Source organism: Heterocephalus glaber, unplaced genomic scaffold (genome assembly GCF_053883595.1).
Source record: "Heterocephalus glaber isolate CG9 unplaced genomic scaffold, H.glaber_assembly_v1.0 deba00001444, whole genome shotgun sequence".
Classification (NCBI taxonomy): Eukaryota; Metazoa; Chordata; class Mammalia; order Rodentia; family Bathyergidae; genus Heterocephalus; species Heterocephalus glaber.
In genome coordinates, this window is record NW_028258297.1 from 5754213 (window position 1) to 5776639 (window position 22427).

A 22427-nucleotide genomic window follows, 5' to 3' on the forward strand; every position below is an offset into this window, starting at 1 on the left:
CATCAGTCTAGTTTTACTGATGAGGAGGTGGGTTTCAGAGAGGTCCCATGCCATTCCTGCCAGGCTTGGTCTTCAGTTCCGAAGAGAGGCCTGCAACATGGGCAGTGGTAGAGCCCTGAGTACCAAAGGGAGAAGGAGGGAAGCTCCACCCCTCATCCCTCCTCTCCAAGGCGACGCCAGAGGGAGCCAAAGGGCCCCAGGTCCCAGGTCGCCTGCTCTGGCACCCAAGGCCTCGGGTCCTGCTGATCCCTCACAGCTTCCCACAAGGCACGGCGTGGGGGTGGTCAGGACAGAGTGGGCAGCCTGACTCACCCTTCCAGGCCCCGTCTGACAGGATCTTTTCCCTGGAGCAAAAAGCATTCTCGATGACCAGATGCCCGCCTGTTTCTTTGTCCGGGTTGCCCACTCATTTATGTGACAGTATTCTCCTAAGCTCTGACTGGGGTCTGTGGCCCCAGATACAGATCCTAGGAGATCCAGAATTGAGCTGGTCCTGGGATTCCCTAGCATGGACAGAGACAGATGGGAAGCACAGGGTGAGCTGGCCTGGGGCAGGGCGGGGGCGGGGGGAGTCCGGGAGTCTCGGAAAGCCTGGAGGAAGCCCTGAACCCAGCTTGTGGCCAGGGATGGGGCGCAGACGGAGAGGAGGGTTGAGCCTTGTGAAGAAGGGGAACAATGGGGGTGCTGGCAGAGGGGACTCTCAGGTTGAGGGTGTGAGAAGCAGAGCAGTTTCGGGGTTCTCTTTGCCAGCAGTTTCTGGGAGCTGAGGAGGGGCTGAGGGCCAGGTTGGCCACTTAAGGAGCTCACAGGTCTTGGGAAGGTGACATCGCCGGCCTCAGTCTCCAGGGACGCCAAGGCCCCCTTGCTGGAGTCCTGAGGTGTAGACTCCCTCCTCATCCATTCATCCCATCCTGGTACAGCACACCAGTCTCTGTGGGCCACCCTCGGTCACGTCACTGTCACACACAGTATGGCCTCACTGGACAGCTTTCGAGGTGCCTCTGGAGCATTTACTTTCTCCTTGCCGTGGTTCTTGCCTTCTCTGGGGACCTTGGCACATTCTCTCAGCCCACTTAGCCTCGTCCATCAGAGAATCCCCTTCCTCTGGCTTCATACCCAGCTCCAGGCCACGGGGCAGAAGTGACCTCCTCTCTCTCTGCCCCATAAGCCACCCCAGAGAGAATTTGTGAGGGGCTTACAGGTGTGTCTTCAGTCACCTCCACGCTGTCTCCTGATTCTGCCGCATTGACTGTGAATGATCCCCTTCTGACAGGAACCCCTTTTTCTCGGTCTGCATACCTAGGTGGCAGGGGTGAAGGGGTCTCCAGAAACCTTGACCTGAGCCCTGTGACTTGGGGACAGGCCGCAAATCAAAATTTCACTAAGGAAGTAGGGGCTGTCCCTGGGCTGCAGGGGTCACAGTATAACAAGCCACAGACTGCCTCTGTCCCCACTTTGATTTAAGGGGCAGAGCCCAGGAGGTTTCCTTGCTGCCATCAAGCTGGGGGGATACCTGCCCAGGGTTTGGGGGGCACATTAAAAAATACTGGTTTTGGTGAGTCAGATCCCCCCAGGAGGATCCCCCCCACAAAACAAAAATGGTGTCCTGTTGCCCCGTGCACAAGATAAATGTGGTTCTGGGGGAGAAATTCTAAGGCCACACGATTGAGAAAGAGACACCATAATGCCTGATAAGGGGGACTCCCTAAATAAAGTACTGAGCAGGAGCAACCAGGCAGAAAAAGTGGGTGCAGGGATGGGGGAGAAGCACAGGACTTAGAGGAAGCCAGACCAGCCCTTCCTTCCTCTCTGCCCCTTTCAGGTCATCCCACGTGGGGGACCCTTGCCTTGGCCACCAGGCCAATGCCACAAGCTGGCGTGAAGTTGGAGGGGCAGCCAGAGCCAGCAAGACACCTATTTGCCTCTGGGTGGAGGAGATGCCCACGGAGGCAGCAGGGCAGAGGCTGTGTGCTGGAGCAAGAGGGCACCAAGGGGAAAGGTTGGGCACACGCTGTCACAGGCCGAGTGCACAGAAAGAAAAAGTCCTGTCTTTGAGCCGAGCCTGGAGAGCTGGAGAAGAAAAAAGGAGCTCTTATTGGTGGTTGTCAAGGAGATGGGCCTTGGGGTTTGCTGAACTTTCTTCCCTGCAAGCGTCCAGCCTGGAGCTGAGAGGGGCCATTTATTCCCAGCCACGCCTCGTGGGCTGGGCGGGTCGGCTGGACTCCAAGGCCGAGGGCGTCAGGTGGAGACCCCAGAGCAGTCCGAGCAGAGCGAAGGCGATGTTCCTGCTGTCCCTGCCACCACCCGCCGCCGGCTCTGATGGGGAGGCCCAGGCCTCGCCCTCTCTGGCTGCACTCTCTGCTCGCCTGGCAGACGGCGGGGTTGCCGTGTCGCGGTCCACCACCCACCACCCTGTCGCAGACGCCGGTTCAGGCCCACGACAGCGCACTGCATAGACCATTGTCCTGGGTGGAGTGACCAAAAGTTCTCTAATGCACACCCCATCTTCGTGAGTTTGCCCTGTTTGGCTTGTTGGCGGCTGCCCAGGCAGCTCTGGGCACCATCAGGAGCTCAGGAAACGCGGGCAGATGACCGCGTGGACGGATGACCGCATGGACGAGGGGTCGCCTTCACTGCCCACCGCGACCTCGGGCCTCTGTCCACGCCGGGCTTCTGTCCGCGGTCTCCTCTTCTCCATCGCGCGCGTCTCAGGTGGGGGCAGAGGTGCTGCTCCCCATTCTCGACGCCCCGGGCTCGGGGCTGCAGAGCCTAGGAAAGTGAGCTCAGCCCGGCCCGGCCGAGACCCGCACCCCCACCCCCCACCTGCCGTCCGCCCCAGGGGAGGGGACAGCCCCGGAGGCCCCGCCCTTCCCCTCCCCCCTCGGCCGGCCACCAGCGCCCATTGGCCGGCTGCACGCGGCGCCCCGCCCCCTGAGGCCGCGAGCCAATGAGCGCGTGGCTGTCAGCCCGTCCTCCGCGCCGGCTCCGTGGCTCGAAGCGCTGCGCTGGCGGAGCGGCCAGCAGCGCGGAGCGCTCGGAGCAGCGGTCGGAGGGTCCCGAGCCCCGCACGCCCGCACGCCGGCCCGGCCCGCAGCGAGCATGGGCGCGGCTGCCGTGCGCTGGCATTTGTGCGTGCTGCTCGCCCTGGGCGCGCGCGGGCGGCTGGCGGGAGGCAGCGGGCTCCCAGGTAAGCGCCGGGTGGGGTGGGGGAATGAGGAGGGGGGGGCGGGGGCGCAGGTCCCGGGGTCAACCCATCCCTCGCCCTCGCGGGCTGCAACCCCCGACAGCCCCGAGTCCGCCCCGCCTCTTTGCAAAGTAACTTCTGGGGCCGGCCGGGGCGCCCCCTCCCCAGCCCCCCGGCGGGCAGGGGCGGGGTGGGCTGAGGCCCAGGGAGGGGAAGCGGGGGCGGGAGGAGGAAAGGAAGCGCGACGGCCGTGGCCTCGGGGGCCCGGGCAGGGCGGGGGACCTCTAGCCTCGAGGGGCGCTGCCCCCATGGGAGAGGGGCGCGGGCAGGAGGAGGCCGGAGGGGATCCGCGGCGGCGAGCGGAGAAAAGAGGGTGAGAGAAAGACAGAGAGGAGATGGGAGACCGACGGACCGAAAAGGAGGCTCTGGGGAACACACAAAAGGACGCAGGAAGACGCCTGAGAAAGACCGACGCCGAGGGCAGGGAAGAGAGCAGAAGCGCCAGAGAGGAGAGGAGAAGGCGAGTCACTGGACAGCAGGGAGGAGGAAGACAGAGGGAGGAACGGGGCTTGGGTGGACCGCGCTGCCCATGGAGAGGAGGAGAGGTGGGGACACCGGACACCGGGAAAGACACGGAGGACCGGGAGGGGCGGAGAAGGGGCGGCGCAGGGCTCGGGGAGCGAGAGAGGGTGAGGACTCCTGCGAATAGACGGACAGTCAGACCGGAGCGGGGAGAGCTGGACGCATAGAACCAGGAAGGTAGCAGGTAGGAACCCAGAGGGGTGGGCCTCAGAGGGGGCCAGCGAGCGGCAGACTCCTGCCCTCTCCCCTCTGCTCTCTGTTTGTCTGGAAGTGGCTGGGGCAAAGGCGGAGTCACATTCTCTCCCTCGTCAGGAGGCTTCCTCCCTGTTTCTCCTCAGAGGGGTCAGGAGGGTCCCTCCGGTGCCTGTGCCTTCGCTATCCTTGGAGCTGGGTCCCTGGGGTTGTGGTGGAGTTGGGATCCGGTTTCGTTCCTAGGAGTCACGCCCAGGCAAGGGTGCCCGGCCATTTCCACTGTTCCAGGGTTGGACCTGAGCTTTGCCCCATACCTCATCTTCCAGAAACCGGGCCTTGCTGCCTGTCATCCCCTGCCAACCCGGGTCTGTGGGTGTCTCTTCCAGACTCCTTTGGGGTTCTTCGCTTCTGCAAGTGTCCCTGTGTGTGGCTCTGTCTCCTGCCCACTTCTCCCTTCTGTGAAAGCCCAGGAACTGTGGGAGCCTAGCAGCTGGTCCCCAGCTCCAGCAAACCCAAGTCAAAGTGAGCCTGTGACAGAAGGCCAGGCTGCCCTCACAGAGGACCTCCAGCCCAGACCTGGCCAGAGAACCTGCGTCCCCAATCCCTCCCCACAGCCCACCAAGGATGTGTCTGTAAGGTGTGCTGGCAGACAGGCCTGCCCACCCCTTCCATCCTGATGTGGAGGCGGAGATTAGGAGTGGGGGCCCCAGGCAGGTTCTTGTCCCCCGTTGCCACGATGACCCTTGGGAAGCAGCAAGAGCCATATCTGTGATCAGATGCCCCTGCTGCCCTCCCAGAAGCGGCCCCACCCTTGCCCAAGCATGTGGATTGGTCCTCACTGGCCGCTGCCCCAAACCCTGAGTCAGTGCCAGACCTGCACAGGTCCCACGGTTGTCCCTGCTCCAGGGCTCCTCAGCCATGTTCCTGCTGGCCCCTGGCCTGCTGTATTCATGGACTGCCTCCCAGCCTCTTTCCCCCACGGTCTGAGCAGCTCTGGAGGACAGGCTCTCCCCGAGTGCATACAGCCACCCTGACCAGTGACACTGGGTGTGTGAGCATGTGCACGTGTGTGCTTGCGTGTGCATCTGTGTACGGGGAGGTCATATGCTGTGTTCCTTTTGGTGCCTTTCTTCCCTGGGTGGTGGGCTGGAGCCTTGGGGCTGGGCGGGAGGAAAAGAAGACGTGGGGGTTGGGGAGAGGCACCTGCACAGGTTCAGCACCCAGGTGCCAGACGGAGGAAGAATTCAAAGTGGACATTCTTGGGAACTAGGCGATCTTACGTGAAGCCAGAGGGGTGAGGAGGTGGGGACATCCCAAGCTCTCCCCGGGGACTGCCCTGGCGCTGTTCACCTAGGTCCTTCTGTCTGTCTGCCGTATTTTATCCACAGTGGGTAGAAGTAGCGTGGCTTCCGGGGCAGCTGGTTCTGTGGTGGGACCCAGCCTCTGCCCCTGGTGAGCTGCCCACCATACTGAACAGCCCTGGGCCCCCTTCCTTCGTAGAACCCTGCGGAGAGAGCTTGGATTGCTGCTAAGGTCCTTTCTGGCCAAGCCATCCCTAGGAGCTGGTATCTGAGAAGCAGGTTCACACCTAGATTCCTAAGCTGGGGAAGATAGGGTGGGGTTGGAAGCACAGAGCAGGGTTGGCCTGGTTGAAGACCTGTCCTGCCGCTGCCCTCTGCAGGGGTGTGCAAGCCAGATGGAGATTTGTATTGCCACTGTCTCCAGCTGGGCGGGATGCATGTTCAGGTCAGCTGCAGGAGCCTCCTGGAATGGCCTCTGCTCACTGCTCCCCCAGCCTCAGTTTCCCCATCTGTAACCCAAAGGGGCTGGATTTTTTTTTAATTCTTTTATTGGTACATTTTAGGTATACAATACGTTTACATTTATCATTGGGTGTTTGTACCTGTATATGATGTATCTTGGTTCTTATTTTTTTCCCATTACCTGTGCACCCTTCACCCCCTCCACCCTTCCCTATTTACATAGATTTCGTTTCCGTTTTTTTCTTTTCTCATAATTTTTCCTTTCCCTTCTTTCCTTTCCCCTTCCCCTCCCACCACCCCTACACCTTTGGACCTTTTCCTATTTCAAATTATCAATTATTCCTTTTTTTCTTTGTTTTTGTTTGTTTTTGGTACCGGGGATCGAACTCGGGACCTTGCGCTTTCAAGGCAGGCGGCAGAACCACTGAGCTAAATCCCCGGCCCTAATTATTTGTTTTAATCATTTTAATCCTTATTTACACTTTCAATTTCTTGAACTAGAGAAACTAGTTGGTATTTACACATGTGTGTCCTATTTATTTCACTTAAGAGTATGGCCTCAGTATGCATCCATTTAGCTATAAATGTCTCTAGTTTCTCCTTCTTTATGGCAGAGTAGTACTCCATTTAGGGGCTGGATTTAAATTCCTCCAAGGATCCGTGTAGCTCTAAACCCTTGAGCAAGGAGAACGAGGAGGATGTTCATGGGGAGCCAAGAACACAGAGAAGCTTTTGCTGAAGTTCATTTCTTCATCTCTCTAGTGGGAAAAATAGCCACACTCAGCGGGATTGCTGTGGAAACAAATGAGTCCAAACATATTGGTCAGGAATGGTTGCCCCAAGGATGCTGCCAGTCGCGACTTGCCTCCCCAGATTGTGACGTGACAGCTGTCATTATCAGTTACCCCAGTGATCAATGGAAGGGTGGCGGTGAGAGCTCCTTCCCTGGCCACACTTGACCTGTCCTCTCCCCACACCCAGGAGCAGTCGACGTGGATGAGTGCTCTGAGGGCACAGATGACTGCCACATTGATGCCATCTGCCAGAACACACTCAAGTCCTACAAATGCCTCTGCAAGCCAGGCTACAAAGGAGAAGGGAGGCAGTGTGAAGGTGAGTCCCCACCCAGGGCCTGCAGCTGCCCGTGGGTGGTGACAGCACAGGCTTCTCTAGAACCTCTCCTGCTTCTCTGTGCAGGACATACGCTGCTTTCCCGGAGGGTGAAAGTTGGAGATGTGACTATTGCCCACGTTTTAGATTTTGGGTTGTTTTTTTTTTAAAGAAACTGAGGTGAATCCTCGAATGCTATATTTGTACATCTGTCCCTAACTGGATATGGGGGTTGGTAGAGGCCTGGGGTGATCCACTGCCCCCTAGATCTCTAACTTCAAACCAAAACCACCCCACATGGCCTGTAGCTTCCCCAACGGACCTGCTCGGGAGCTGGCCACAGCTGTTAGTCTGGCTCAGGTCCTCTATCTCCAGCTCCAGCGCTCGGATAGATACTGGGTGTGTCTTAAAGTCTGTCCAGCCTCCCCTCAGTGCACTTAGAGTGTTGGTTTGACTACCTGGCATTAGAGACTAGCAGGGAGAATTCAGAGAGAAAAGAGCGGCCTCACCAGGCACAGTGGCACACGCCTGTAATCCCAGCACTCTGGGAGGCTGAGGCAGGAGGATTGCAGGTTTGAGCCCAGCCTGGACAACTTAATGACTTTGTGAGATCTTCTCTCCAAATAAATAAATTTAGTGGAAGGAGGGGCTAGAGATGTAGCTCAATGGAAAAGCTCTGTGTTTGATTCCCAGTACCTCACTCACACACGCAAAAAGCAGCCGCAGTGGGGTTGGGACCTAGGCCTCCCCAGATGAGGCTTTGGGAACATTTGTCTCTGAAGGTCTGTGTGGTCATCCTGACCCTGTGAGTGTGGGCCAGAGGCTGACCTTCAGGGGAGATGTGGCCCTGGGTGGGGTCACTCGTCCACATCTCCCCTGAGAGTTCCCACTGTGCAGATGGGGGAGCTGAGGCTCAGAGAGAAGCATCTTTTACAGGGTCCTCAAGTTTCACAGCAACACAGTAAGGACTGAAATCCAGGTCTTCTCTTTCCCCTCGGCCACACGCCAACAGCTCCTTCTCTCTGCCCTGCCAGCTCAGTTCTTCAAAGTGTGAGTCTGTGGCGGGGAAGTGCCCTGTGAAAGCAAAGCAGGAACTGGTCCTTTCCGCCAGGGACCTGAGGGCAGCAGTCGGGACAGCACTGTCTACCTGGCTCCTTCCTGGTGGAGCTCCTACCTGCCGCTGAGTGCTGGGCATGTGACATCCCTTGGATCATGCCTGCCGTGGGCACATACCCAGCTTGCTCAGGGCCCAGGAGTGGATGCCCACCCACAACCTCAGGGAAGAGGCCAGGCTGCAGGCGGGGAGAGCAGATCGTGAGCCAGGAGCCTGGTGGGGTGGCTGGCCCAGATGCTGGCAGGGCCTGGCATCAGCTCAGCCAGGCTTCATGTGACTGTTTTCTGACCCTCTGCCAGCCCCTCAGACCCAGTCCCCTGCAAGGGAAGGCCAGGAAGGCTGAAACTGACCCCCTGTCTCTGCCAGGATATGCCACTGAGCTGGCCCCGTCCTCCCTGAGCCCAGTCCACAGGCCCACGCCTGCCTCTCCTGGCCCCTGCCCAGGTCTCCTGCCTGCCTCCCTGAAGCCCTCCAAAGTCCAGTGGAAGCTGCCCTCACCACCTGAGCCCTGGGCTTGGACTCAGACCTGTCCCAACCCTAGCTCTGCCCCTCACTGGCTTCCTGGGCCTCATGCCACCCTCTGCTCCAGAAGGAAGTCATGTAGTAGGCAGGGTGTCTCACACACACACACACTGGCTCACTGTGGCCAATCAGTGTACAGTATGTGTTCAGATGTGCGTGTCATTACCACCATTGTCTCTGCCACCCTCATTGGTCCTTGCTGCCTCTCAGCACCTGCAGCCCGGATGAGATTATGAAGGGTGAAGCTGTCTGACATTCCCTTGGTGCTGGGCACCTGGGAAGTGAGGCTCATGGTGCAACCCAGTCCCTGCCCTCCAGGAGCTTGCTGGCTGATGGCACTGTATAGGCTGAGATTATTTGTCAGTGGGAAGTCTTCCTCAGCATGTTTAGGATGGAGGGGCATCAGCACGTAGAGTAACAGAGAAGATGGTGCCAGTTAGCTACTTGATCCCAAAGCTGCATGCGTGAGTGCTGTCGAGGGTTCTGGGGACCTGAGTGGACCCTGTCCTGCTTCTATCAGATGTTCTCACCCCTGGAACCCACCCACAGTCCTTGGTCTTCAGCAGGCCCAAGGGCCATCAGGTCCCCACCGGCTTCCCCGGGTGGACTGCACACCCCTGGGGGCTGGCAGGCCACATGCAGAAGTGGCATAATGGAGCATGGAGACCTTCCAGATGTTCACTTCCTTGGTTTACAGATGGCCACATGGAGACTGAGAGGGTGGCAGTCTTGCCAAGGGTGGGAGCAGAGCCCAAGTGTGGTGGAACCATTTCTCCACACTGTATCCACAGGTGGCCACTGCTGTCTGTCCCTTCTGCCCCCAAGAAGAGAACACACAGTCCTTATTCAGCCGAGCAGAGGCATTAAAGCATGGGCTTTGGAGCCAGGCTGCTTAGGTTTAGATCCTGCCTGTGTAGCCCAGGCAAGCCACTCAGCTGTTTGCTTATCTGCAGTATGGAGATACTATTAGTACCTACTTCGTGGAGCATAAGGGTGACATGAGTTAATATATTTAAAACATTTTAACATAGCCTGGAGCATAAGTTGTGCTACCTGAGCACTAGTTGCTGTCACTGTGGTGATGACAATGGTAGTGAAGATGTTGATGATGAGGGTGACAGTGATGTTGTTGATGATGATGCTATTGTTCATGATGGGGATGATGATAGTGATGATGATGAAGATGATGATGATGGTGGGGATGTTGACAGGTGAAGGTGGAGGAGGAAGATGAAGACGGTGGTGATTGTGATGAGGAAGGAGGAGGTGAGGATGAGGGTGGTGCTGATGCAGTGTTGATGACAGTGTTTTTGATACTGATCGTCTCCTGTTGCTGTTGATCATGATAAGTTGGTCATCATGATTCTGTTCAGTCTGTGTAAAGGGATGGAGCTTTGTCTTTTCCCAACAGTTTCCTGGACCTAAAATGGCCGGAAAGGAGGCATGTCGTATAATAAGGTGGTTCATATAACCCCTCTGTATACGTCCATATCCCTGTAGAGACATAGAGACAGACATTTGTGCCATTTGCACATAGCCACCTACCAACAAGATGCAATTAAAAATTCATGGGACTCGAGGCTTCCATTTGTATGTGGATGTCAGATATGCTGCCACTTTCTCCCACGGCAGACATCACTAATCGATCATCACACTACCTGGGCGATCACTTTTTTGGTCCCTGAAACCTGTTTTCTTTCCCTGGACTCTTTCATCTGCAGCCCTTGCACTGGTGTGGGGCTCTGCAGGGGCTAGAGTTTTGGGGGGCTGAGCTCCCTGCCCTGCAGAGCTCACAGACTATCTACTGCAGTGAATACAGAGGGCTCACCGCGAAGCATTCCCTGAGAGCTTCCAGCATTCCACAGTTCTTTATGGGAAGTGGGACCAGGTTGTGGGAAGCCCTTTACTGGATCACCTTGGAGTTTCTGCTGGTTGTAAAACTCCTGGTAGCAAACCCAGCACCAAGGACAGCCCACCTCCATTCTGGGCATGGTTTCTTACTGTGGCTTGGTGGCTCCACGCGTGCAGCTGTGTCTGGGGACAGTCTGGCCCACTGGGCGGCTGGCTGTGGCAGACGGAGGGGCTCAGAACACTGAGTAAGGTTCTGAGTGAGGCGGAGGGTACATCAGTGTCTCTTCAATGATTTGCATCTTGGCCGGATTAGAAGTCACTTGGGTACACTCATGCATCTCCAGAGTTGAAAGGACCTCCACAGGGCACCAGCACAGGCCCCGTGTTTGGCAGATGACTGCTCCTCTTTATCGTCCTCTCCAGATGTGTTCCCACCTTAACTTTAGCCCATCGTGCTGCATTTAGCTTTTCCTGGGCTTTCTCCTGGAATGTGGGCCCCTCAGGCACAGGGCCTGTGACCTGTTCAGCTCCCATGAACCCAGCAGAGAGTGGAGGGCTTTCACCAGAGGAAAGGGTGGGTGGACGTATGCCAAAGGTGCACCTCCTTCAGGAGGCCTTACCTGATTCCCCAACCAATGAGTCTTTGTCTATGCGCATTCCTCCTCATAGCCCCTGTCCCCTAGGGTTTATGATGATGTGTGAGACTACCGGAGGCTGGGCCCAGTGGCAGAGTTTGCCAGAGGAAACTGGGTCCTGGAGGTCAGTCTGTAGCCAGATGGCCCAGCTGACAGGCAGGAGGGCTGGACTCCAACACCACACTGCCATGGCAAAGCCCTAGTACGTCGTCCAAAGGCATGGGGAGGGGTTTCCATAGCTACAGAGCAATGGAGGAGGCTGTGGGGACCCTTTCCTATTTTACCGTCCCTTTCTGCTGCCCCCAGCTTGTCTGAGACAGGTCTTGAGAATGTGAGGGGCTAGAATTGTGTCACCCATCCTGTACTTAGTGATGACCCCCCTCAGGCTTAGCACAATGCTCAGCTCACCCACTTAGAGCTGTTTTATAAACCATCCCTCTCTAACCTCACCCCAGCAGCTCTGTCTTTTCCTAGTTCCTCAGATTCTCCAGATCCTTCCTACCCCAGGACCTTTGCACATGCCCTTTTCTCTGTCTCTCCTCCTTTGACTAAGCCTGTGCATCCCTAGCTCACCCAGCCCCATGGGTCTTTGGAAGCTGCCAGGGCCATCCTGTGCCGGCCTCCTGGTCTGCATTAGCCGGGCCTGTTTGAGCTTATTCTGCCGGAGGGCCAGGCTGGGGTATGAGGGGGCATTTCATCCTCTTTAAATGCTTCAACTCATTTAACCTTAATTGCCTTGTTTTCATAGACATTTGCTAAGGAAAAGGACCAAATTATAGCTTGAATTGGGTCTTGCTAATCTTAATTAAAAGCTCTCATTTATAATCAGGACCAGGCCTCAAACGAGGAGCAAACCACCCTCAAATGGCTTGTTTAAATCACTAAGACCCTCTTGCTAATCACTGTTTAGTCTGAACCAGCAGTGTGCATCACCCCCTTCTATGTGTACTTAATTTTTTAGACCATTATTCAAGTGGTTTATTCCACTTGCAAGTTCCAACTCAGGCCTTTTCCAAACTGCTATAATTAAAACTCTTAGGGGAAATAAGTTTTTGTTTTGGCCACAGTATATTAAATGTATTACTATTTTCCTTTCTGTGTGTGTGTGTAGAAAGGGAAAAAATGACAACCTTATGGGCATCAGAGATCACAAAATTAGCATGTACGTAATGAATGTAAATAGTCACTTCCTGAATTTTATATCCCTGAGGCCTACCTGTCAATCACTGAAAGTAGGTAGATTACAGACTATGTTATTAAAGCGTTTTAATGAAACTCCTAATAACGTGCCCAGCGATCCATTTAGTTTAGCATCAGAGAAAAAAACTGAAAACCAATTGGCCTTTTAGGGAGTAATGTCTGTGACCTTATTAAATCATTTTCATCATCATTATTGCATACTTTATTGAAGTCCAGATAAAATTCTGCTTTGGGGAAGCCAGGAAAGGCAGTAGGGGGTAGGCTGGGGGCCAGCGGTAGGGGGAAATTCTCCTTCCAGTCTTAAAACGTGCAATTACATACGCCAACCTGTGTTCTGCCCAAGATGAAAGTGCTCAAGTCCAGCAGAGCAGCGAGCAGGAAGCAAGTGGACACGACTTAAAATCCCAAATCATTACCTGCTGGCAATTAGGCGAAGTGATTCACAGCTGGTCCCGGTGCTGCAGCCGAGTCTGGGCCACTCAGAGAGTCCCTAGAACCCATCTCCGTCTGCAGAAGGAAAGATAAAGAGCTCGTGCTGTTGGCATTCCTGGGAAGCAGGTTTGTCTCCCTGAGCCTCCATTTGCCCATTTGGATTCAGGTGAGCATCTAGAATGCCCACAGTCCGCCCACCGTGCCAAGCTCGGGGCTGGGGCCAAGTCCTGTTTCCTGCCCTGACCTCTCTGGTTATTGGGAGAACAGAGTGGGAAAGACAGGATGACAGCAGGGAGTGGAAACAGACAAGACTCAGGGGGCCACAGAGAGAGGAAAAACAGTAATGAGGGGTGCATATTCATTTGTCAGTACAATTTTAAATATGTGGTTTTATTTTGTTTAGGGTTGTTTCAACCCATCATGACCCAGATAAGGGAAAAGGTTGTGTGCTGGATAAACCGTGATCATGTTGAACCATTAAAAAATGCAAATAAATCAATTTAAAATAAAAGACAATGGGGCAAAGAAGAGGGAAGAGGGGAATATACTAGGTGGGGCTCTTTGGAAGCGGTGTCATGGGTGCCAGGCTAAGAGCAGATCGAAGTGGGTCTCTGGTGTCCCTTCCAGCCCGATAGCCGATACCAGCATGGGCAGCAAGGAGTCTGCGTCTTTGCTGACCCCATGAGGACTTCGAGTGCTGTGACCATCTCAAGTCCAAGTTCCTCATCCGCTCCCCAGGAGCAGCACCTGCCCTGCTGAGCAGCCCTGAGCAGAGGTCTGAGAGAGAGGGACCTCGCCATGCCTGGTGCTTGCATGATGCTTTTTCCTCCGAATCTCTGTTTCTCCGAGGGTTCTGTCCCCGCTTCCGACCCCTGTGTCCCCAGCTCCGCAGGCAGAAGCCCCTTTCTGCCCCGTCCTCCGGGCCCTCTCGCCCCTCTTGGCCGGTTCTTATTACAGTGGCTGTATTTGTTTTTCCATCAGAGGAATGCTACCCAGAAAAAACCATTATTTCTAAGAAAATAAACTGTGGGCTTGCTGGCCTTTGAATGCTACTGAAATGGATGTTGGCCTTCCCCAGAGGCCTTGAGACAAAGAGGACGGGGACTTGTGTGTGCGGGCCAGGTCGGGGCCTCGGAGGGTGCTCGGAGGGGGCCTGCAGGTGGGCCAGGGCTGTGGCCCCAGGAGCGAGTTCATGACTCCAGCCGCCTGCTGGAACCTTCTGGGCTGGGCTCCTACCAGCTGCTGGAGTTAATCATGCCCCCTCCCTCCGGGGTCTCTGAGATGCACCCCTGTCTCTGTCTAGCTGGAAGCAGCCCCGGAAGACCTGGGTTCCAGCCCTAGGTGGCCCAGGACAGGTATCTGGGCCTCAGGCCCAAGCGTGCTGACTGCTAAGGTCAGCAGGCCAGAGGTTCAGGTCCCTCGGGCTCCTATCATGAGCAACTCCTTGGTAGCACCTGATTCTGGCTCAGCTCAGGGGAGCTGGAAGGGTGGTGGCTCCAGGGGCTCAGCCACCTGCCCCTTCCCACTGCCAGCCCCACAGGAGATCTGAGCCTGGCCAGTCCATGGGTGCCCCAGGCTTTGCTCACAGGAAGCTGCTGAGTCTGGGTCTGGGTCATTCTGGGCACCCACTCAGGCTGGCAGCTCCATGTGGCTGGGGCCTGGCCCACGGAAGCATCAGCACAGAAGGAGAGAAGGCAGGCAGTGACTTAATCCACGATGCAGACAGAATCCCTGAATCCCTGGTTTGCTGACTTGTGGGCCTGCTCTGGGCAGTCACCTCCATCTTAGGAGGCTCCCAGGAGCCAGACCACTTGCATTTCAATTTTGGCTTTGCCACTTCCGTGATAGGTGATCTCTTGGAGCCTTATGAGCAGAGGGAAGTTGAGACCTTCCCACCTGGGCTGTCATGAGGTTAGATTGATTGCCTTTAGCAGGGTCTTGGTGTGGACCACTGCTGTTGGCACTGCTGTTATTATTGTTACTGTTGGAGAGAAAGTCCAGCAGGGGCTGGGAGAGAAGGAATGAAATCCAACAGCACTGGACCAGCTCAGGGGCTGTGGCTAGGGTGGAGGTGGGGGGCTGCAGGCCAGGAGAGGAACCCAAGCTGGGAGTGCTGAATTCAAGCTGCTACAGCTCTGATTTCCTCATGAAGTTAGTCCTCCAGTTGCCCTCTTTTGAGCCTCAGTTTCCCCTTTATGGGACCCAAGGCAGTGGGTCAGAGGAGCTCTAGAGTTCCAGCTCACCAGTTCTAGCTACTTCATGTTCCTAATTGTCCTGCTGCTAGGTCCGGAGCAACCCTCAGAGCCTGCAGGTTGGGGGCCAGGAGCATCTTCCCTGCCTATCTCAAAGGGGATGAGAAAATGACCTGCCTGTGCTTGGCAGGAAGGAGCAATGAGAGCCTCAGTGAGGGCTGGCAGAGTCCCTGGACCCCTCCCCGCTGTCACCTGAGACACTCCAGTGGGTCAGTTTTCCTTGACCGGATTGCTAAACCGCCCCCTAAGCCTGGACTAGAGCCCAGGAATGGCTCCTAGGGAGGATTCAAGCACTGTTGAGGGAGAAAGGCATAATTACCTGGCCCTTATCCGATTGGCATGGTAGGGACATGCCCCCTGGCTACCGGAGCCATACCCCACCATGATCCCAGGCCAAGCAGGTGGCATTGAGGTCCCTTCAGAGTGAGTGTCCTGTGGTTCCCCTGCATCTGGCAGAACCCTGCAGACACCCGCAGTAAGAGGAATGGCAGCAGTGTTGACTTGGTTTTCTAAATTTTATAAGCTGCTTCGTTGAGATAGAATTCATATCCCATACAGTTCACCCATTTAAAGGACGCAAGTCAGTGCCTCTTAGGGAATTCAGAATTACTCACCATCTCAGTCAGTTTTAGGATCTTTTCATCATTCCCCAAAGAAACTCCTGACTCTTTAGCTGCCACTCCCTCCCTACCTGTGGCCTCCAGCCCTGTGGCCCTAGGAAGCCACTAGTCCACTTTCTGTCTCAGTAGGCCCAGCCTCTTTTTGAGACTTTGCACAAGTGGAATCAGACACTATGTGGCCCTCAGACACTATGAAGCAGCGTTCACGTTGAAGCACTCAGCCTGGGCCACTTCCTGGATGCCCTCGGATTAGCCATCTGGTCTTGGGCAGGGCAGGCACATCTCTGAGTCTTGGTGTCACTTGCCCTAAAATTAAGATGTCACGTAGGAATCTCAGAGATAGATCATTTGCAAATTGTGAAAGGGCTCTGGAGATGAAGGGCAGGAGGAAGTAAAAAAGAATTGAGATGTAGTATGTCCATATACCAGCTTTCCACCACAAAAGTAACCATTATGTACTACAAACATGTACTCATACACTTTTTAATAGAATTAAGATATTCGTGCAGAGCCTGCATATTGCCTCATGGAGAGCGAGGTCAGTCAGCGGAGCTCCAATCCTGTGTTGGTTTACGCAGGTTTCAGCAGACTTTGGTCGAACACCGTGCCAGGTTCTGAGGCTTACATACAGCAGGACACTGTTCTTGTCCTTGTGGTCCTGCAGCATCAAATGACACATACAGAAGCATTGAGAATGAGGAGAAGTCTGTTGGGGGGTGTGGGGACCAGAGCCCGGTGACAGCTCGTGTCTTCCAGGAGGTGGTGGAAGCTTCAGGGGAAGGGGGTGCTGGAGCTCAGCATGGCAATGTGAAGATGCTTGGGCTGGGAAGGAGCTCCAGGTACAGGAGATGCTGTGCGGGAAAGGGTGGCAGCCAGAAGCCACATGCTGGGGGGAGAGGCTGCCAAGGAGCCAGAACCCCATGGTTATCTTGGATCACAGAGTTGGGTGGGGAACCTCCCCCCCACCACCAACTGGCTTGAGCCACGGTCATTGTGTGCAGTTAGGAATGGAAAAGTGTGTAGATTCGTGTTGGTTTTGTATGACCTTTGACCTTCCCCGTAATTAACTGCTGGGCCAACTTCTGGCATTGTCTTGGCAGAAGAGAAACCTGATCGATGGATGCCAGGGGTCCTCAGAGAGCGGGTCTCATTACTCAGTCATTACAAACCCAGAGTTTAACCCCAAACCACCGGAGACTGGGGACTTAATCCTTCCTGCCAGCCGTGGAGAAACTACCTTCCAGAGAGCACAATTAGCCAACAAACCGGATTAAGATTTATTCATCAGTAAGGACTCAACTTCCTAAGCCATACATCTCGCCCAGAATGGTTGTCTGATCTGAAGAGTGCATAGCTTCCCCTAAAGCCCCAGACAAAGGAGAGGACGTGCTAGCACCCAGGCAGGAGGGGCTTTGTTAGAGCCCTGGGGCTTGCTGTCCGAGAGGAATGTCTAGAAAAATGCCAAGGGGGGGGGGGGGAGAAGACGTTTTCAGTATGATCTCTGCAAGTGGAGAGTGCGGTGCTTCAAAATCCCTCGTCTTGAGGTTTTGGGCAGTCCTGATTTTCAAGAAAATACCCCAAAACAGTATTAAAATATAATGAGAAGGTGCTCTGATTCACTGCAAAAGAATCCTTTAGAACCTAGACATCATGGAATAAATATGTATTTTATAGGGCAGCTAGAATCAATTTTGAATTAAATGGGGGGAAAACATCCTATTTGGGGTCCACAACCACAGCTGTGGGATTGCGTGTGCATGCTGCCATTTTAATATATGGAAAGCAGGACTGAGTGACCTTTTAAAAACCCCATAATGAGCAGTTAGCTCCCCGTGCTGTTTTTTCTGCTCTGTTGGATGTTGGGAGCTGCCTTCTGTTAGAAATTGAGTTTTTGTAAAAAATGAAAATATCTCTAAGCTGGGAGCAGGAATGGAAGGGGCAAGGCTGGCTGGCGTGACTTGGTGGAGCCCTCTGTGGGGTGGAGTTGGAACATGATCCTATCTTTTGTCCTGCCCCCTCTCTGTTCCTACTAACGATTCCTGTCACCGCCCCTCAACTGTCTCTACCACCCCTCCAGGGAGGTTCAGAGATGACATCTGTCCCTACTCTTCCCCTTAATGACTTTGTGGAACATGGAGTACTTTGAAACAATACTCACCCCATGCACCCTGAGGATGTGGCTGTCCGCCTCTGGGGCCACACAGCTCTCTTCTCTCAGGGTGTCTGTGGGTGTCCTCACACTGTACTCTATTTCCTGGGTGTCTGTGTCCTACTTCCCCCCACTTAGAAGGACACCAGCCATTGCATTAAGGCTCACCCTTGTCCCAACTGACCTCATCTGAGCTTGATTACATCTGCAGTGATCCTGTCTCCAAGTCAGGCCACATGCACAGGTACAGGAGGTGAGGGTGCAGCATACCCTCGGGAGGAGTCGAGTTCAACTCCCAGCTGTCCTTTAAAAGTAAGTGTCCAGAGCTCTGCTCCTCCCCCCCCCACACACACACACCCTCGTTTCTCTAGTTTCTCTAGCTCTCTAGCTGTCATGGTCCTTAAACAGAAATCAGAGCCTGATAGTTGTCCTGAGGCCCATAGGCCTTCTTCCAGGGGTTGGTGACTTCAGGGTGTGGTTTTCATCAAAAGAGATTTTTTAGTTGGTTTGTGTATTTTTGCTTTATATATTAAAGGACGAAGTTCAAATAACTTTAAAAACAAAAGTTCAAGGCACAAGCAGGAGAAATCAGGGAAGTTCTGGTTTGACAGCAGGTGTCTCCTTCCTGGGTACTGGGAAAGAAAGTCAAGCTGGCTGCCACAGATGCCTGCAGGAGCATATCAGGCCTGGGGACAGAGGAGGAACTGGTCATTTAAGAGATGCTCAGGTCATGGGGCGCTCTTTGGGGACGGACTGAGGGAAGAGGTGCAAGCAGTGAACCTTCCCGCACTCTTTGGACCATTTTCATCTACTATGGCCTGCCTTATGGGTGGTCAGAGGGAGGAACTGTCTAGAAGTTGTTTCATTGCCTTTTCAGCCATCACTTTAGTATGCTTTTCGGTATGGTGGTCCAATCATTTATCATCCTAGTAGTAAAAAAAATTACTAAAAGTAATTACACCCAGACAATAGGCATGAACTGGAACTATGCCAGGCAAGTTGAGGTGCATGATTCTTTCTTATCAGAGGATGAGACAGTCCCCTGTGAGAAGGCATGGGGAATCTCAGCCCTCAATACTATTAAAATGGCTGGTTTAATTGAATTTTATAGATACACTGACTCTGCAGTGGATTGTGTTTCTTTACTTTGGCTTCTAGGAAGCTCAGCCATATTTATGGTCTACCTCTTTTTAATTGTGCTGGAATTACCAAATATATTTCTGATGCCATCGCCAGTTTATCTTATTCATTAACCTTCATTTCTTTTTTCTTTGTCCTAACATCTTAATCTTTTTTTCATATCCTTTTATTGGTACATTTTAAGTGTACAATATAATGACATTCATCATTGGAGAATGTACCTTTACATACTCTCTTGGTTCTTATTTTTCCCCTTCCCCTGCCCTCCCTTCAACCCCTCCATCCCTCCCTATTTACAAAGACTTTGTTTCCTTTTTTTCATTTTCTCATATTAATTCCATTCCCTTTTTTCCTTTCCCCTAGCCCTCCCACTTCCCCTTCCCCATTGCCCCTTTTCTTCCTATTTCACATTATCTATTATACCTTTTAGTCCTTATTTACACTTTCAGTTTCTCACACTAGAGAAACTATTGGTATTTACACATGTGTGTCCTGTTTATTTCACTTAAGAGTATCACCTCAGTGTGCATCCATTTAGCAATAAATGTCTCTAATTTCTCATTTTTCATGGCTGAGTAGTACTCCATTTTATTAAAAAACCACATTTTCTTTATCCCGTCTCCAGTTGATGGGCATTTGGGCTGTTTCCAAGTTTTAGCTATTGCAAACTGTGCTGCTATGAACATGGGTGCACATATATCACTGTGGTATGATTCTTTTAATTCTTTGGGGATGATCCCCAGCAGTGGAATAGCGGGGTCAAATGGGACTTCCAGTTCCAGTTCTTTGAGGAATCTCCATACTGATTTCCACAGTGCTTGCACCAGTCTACACTCCCACCAGCAGTGGAGCAGGTTCCTCTTTCCCCACAGCCCCACCAGCATTTGTTATTGGTTGATTTCATGATAACAGCCATTAGAAATCTTAATCTGTATGGTGTTTTTTTTTTGGTACCGGGGATCAACCTCAGGACCTTGTGCTTTCGAGGCAGGGGGCAGCACCACAAAGCTAAATCCCTGGCCCTGAATGGATAAATTTTTGAATGTTGGGTATATGAATGAATGGATAGGCATTTAGATATGTTTGAATATATGGATGAGTGTATATGGTTGGTGTTTGGATGTGTGCAGTGTATATGTTTGATAGAGGGGTGGGTGTTTGGATCAGTGGATGGGAGGTTAGGCATCTGGATGGATGAAAGGGTGAACAGATGTGAGGATGAGTGGATTTTTAGATTAATGGAAGAATAGACATCTGGCTGAATATTTAAATAGATGCATGCATGAATATTTGGACATATGGGTGGGGTTTTGCTAAATCAATGGATAGGCACATATTGGATTGGATAAATGGAAGGGTGGCCAACTAACTGGATATTAGATGGATTATTTTAATATAAATAGATAAGTGCAGGAATGGTTGGGTGGGTATTTCAAAGGATCAGTTGTTATAGAGTAAATAGATGAATGGGTGGTTGGTGAGTAGGAGCTGTTTGAATAAACGGATGGCTGGTTGGCCAGCTAGTTGTTTGGGTAGATGGACGAACATGCAACCATGTGCATGTAGTATGGAGGGCTAGATGGGGAATGAGTGGGAGGACAGAGGTGAATGGGTGCTTGGATGGTGGGATGACACTTCCTTTGCACTCTGTTTAAATATCCTACAGGGAAAATAAAATGTATAAAGCATTTTTCCAATGACTGGCATATGATGAATATTCTAACTTATGAGAAAGGACCTGGGCTTTGTTGACTGAAAGGCCTTTGTTCTGATCCTTGCCCAATCACCTACAGTGTGACCTTGAGCAATTACCTAACCCTTCTGTACTTTAGTTTGCCCACCCATAAAAATGGCGTTAAAATACCTATTGCAGAGGGTTGCTGTGAGGATTAAAAGGCTGATGGATGTTTCAGGAGTAGATACTGGCTCACTTCCTTCTGAGGTACAACATGAGAGAAAATTCTTTTATGAAATAAAAGTCCTTTCCCCTTGTCTGACTAATCCAACATAAGTCACCTACCCACCATGGGAGCAATAGCAGTTGCTAGTGGCATGTGCTATTTGGATTAGACTGCTGGGTCAGATCAATCAGAGATGATACTCATGCCAACAATAATGGAAATAAGTGACCAGGCGGCAGCCTGTAACCACGTTAAGTATACAGAAAACTAGCTTGGTAGCTGATTAGATTAGACAGAGTGGGGAAGGAAAACCATATTTAATGCAATAGAGAACCCCAGGGAAGTGCAGCTTGGTGAATTAAAGTTGGGTTTTATTGTCTTAGGGGTGTTATGTAGATCCAGGGGGGAAGAAATGAATGGATTGGTATATCTGGAACTCTGTAGAAATGTCAGGGGTGCAAAGGGAGACTGGAGAGCAATCAGAATCCCTCAGTTTTTATAAATCTATGCATCCTTTCAATAAACATAGTCTTACATCCTCCTTTCATGTTATTTACAATTACTAAAGGTACTAAATATCAGGATTTAAAACAATTCAAATGAGTTGCAGAATCGAGTCTGCTTCCCAGCTGATGTACATGGCCATTGAGGGCACTTGGGCAAAGGTTCCTGTCTCGTGGACCTTTTGAGACCTAGGCTACTTTGTCCGTCCTTCATTGTGCCTGGCAAGGTGGACACCAGGAGTCAGCCAAATAACCCAGACCTTGTACACCCACTTTCAGTTCTGCTGCATTCCCTGAAGACATCCAGTCTACGAGGGGTGTCTGCAGCAGGCAAGAGTCAGGGCAGTGCTTAGTAACCTCCAGGGCAAGGAGGGAGCTTACTACCCACTAAGCCAGCTTCTGCCTTCCAGGCTGGAATCCCTACTGTGATGGTTAATTGGCTCCCGTGGCTTCCGCTACTGCCAGTAGCTCTGCCTTCTGGACCAGCAGGAAGCTCTGGTCTCCCTGGGGTCACTCCTCAGGCAATTGAGGAAGCAGTCAGGCTCACCTTCAGGCTCTTCTCCTCTTGGCACTGGCTGGTACCGTGCCTGCTCTCCAAGCTGGAACTCCCCCTTAGAATCCCTCTCATATTGGATAGGGGAAGGACTGCTTCTTCCCACTGGATTGCCTCAGGAGAGTCATTTCCGGTTCTGTATCTGCTTATTGCAAAACTTCCACCAGTTCTGCTGCTCATCACTTCCCTCTCCCTCCCTCCGGAGGTCATTCTGGAGCCTGTGGATATCATGCTAAGATGTAGGTTGAGATGGTTTAGGCCAGGGAGTATTTGGGAATGTGGAAGTCAAACCCCCACCCCTTGAGGAGCCAGTTCCCTCAGCCATGGCTGACAGAGTCTCCCTGTGCCCAGATGCCCTCCCTGAGAGGCCTATCGGGTTTGAGAATCCAGAGCCAGGCTGCACTGTTGGAATCCCTCTATGCCACTTCCTAGGTCAGGGAGCTTTGGCAAAGTTTTAGCCTCCCTGTGCCTGTGTTTCTTCCATGTCCTTGTAAAGTTGGACGAATGGTAGTAGAGTCTACATCCTGAGATTGAGCAGACATTGACGTGTAGTCTTCGTGACCAGGGTTTGGGTTAGTAAGGCAGCTCACTGAATGTTAACTGGGTGTGTTTCTGTTCTTCTCTGAGGTGTTCCTCTTTTGTTCCCTGGAACTCCAGAACTGATAGCTCTTTGACCTGTGGTGGAAAATGTTGAAAAAGACTTATAACAGCAAAAAAAAGGTGA

General features: G+C 52.8%; 1 protein-coding gene across 6 annotated transcripts in view; it reads left to right on the forward strand.

Annotated features, from left to right (window-relative positions):
• The first annotated feature begins 3015 nt into the window (after window positions 1-3015).
• Window positions 3016-22427, forward strand: part of Scube1 (signal peptide, CUB domain and EGF like domain containing 1) — a 111897-nt gene continuing 92485 nt past the window's right edge. For 2 of the 6 annotated variants that reach the window (XM_021258828.2, XM_021258829.2), the window contains exons 1-2: window positions 3021-3187; window positions 6703-6834. In XM_021258828.2, coding sequence (XP_021114487.1) covers window positions 3100-3187; window positions 6703-6834 — 220 coding nt within the window. In that variant the 5' untranslated portion in view covers window positions 3021-3099. Of the gene's footprint in view, window positions 3188-6702; window positions 6835-22427 lie in introns of all 6 variants that reach the window. The other 4 variants (XM_021258826.2, XM_021258827.2, XM_004845434.3 and 1 more) reach the window with 3 other exon arrangements.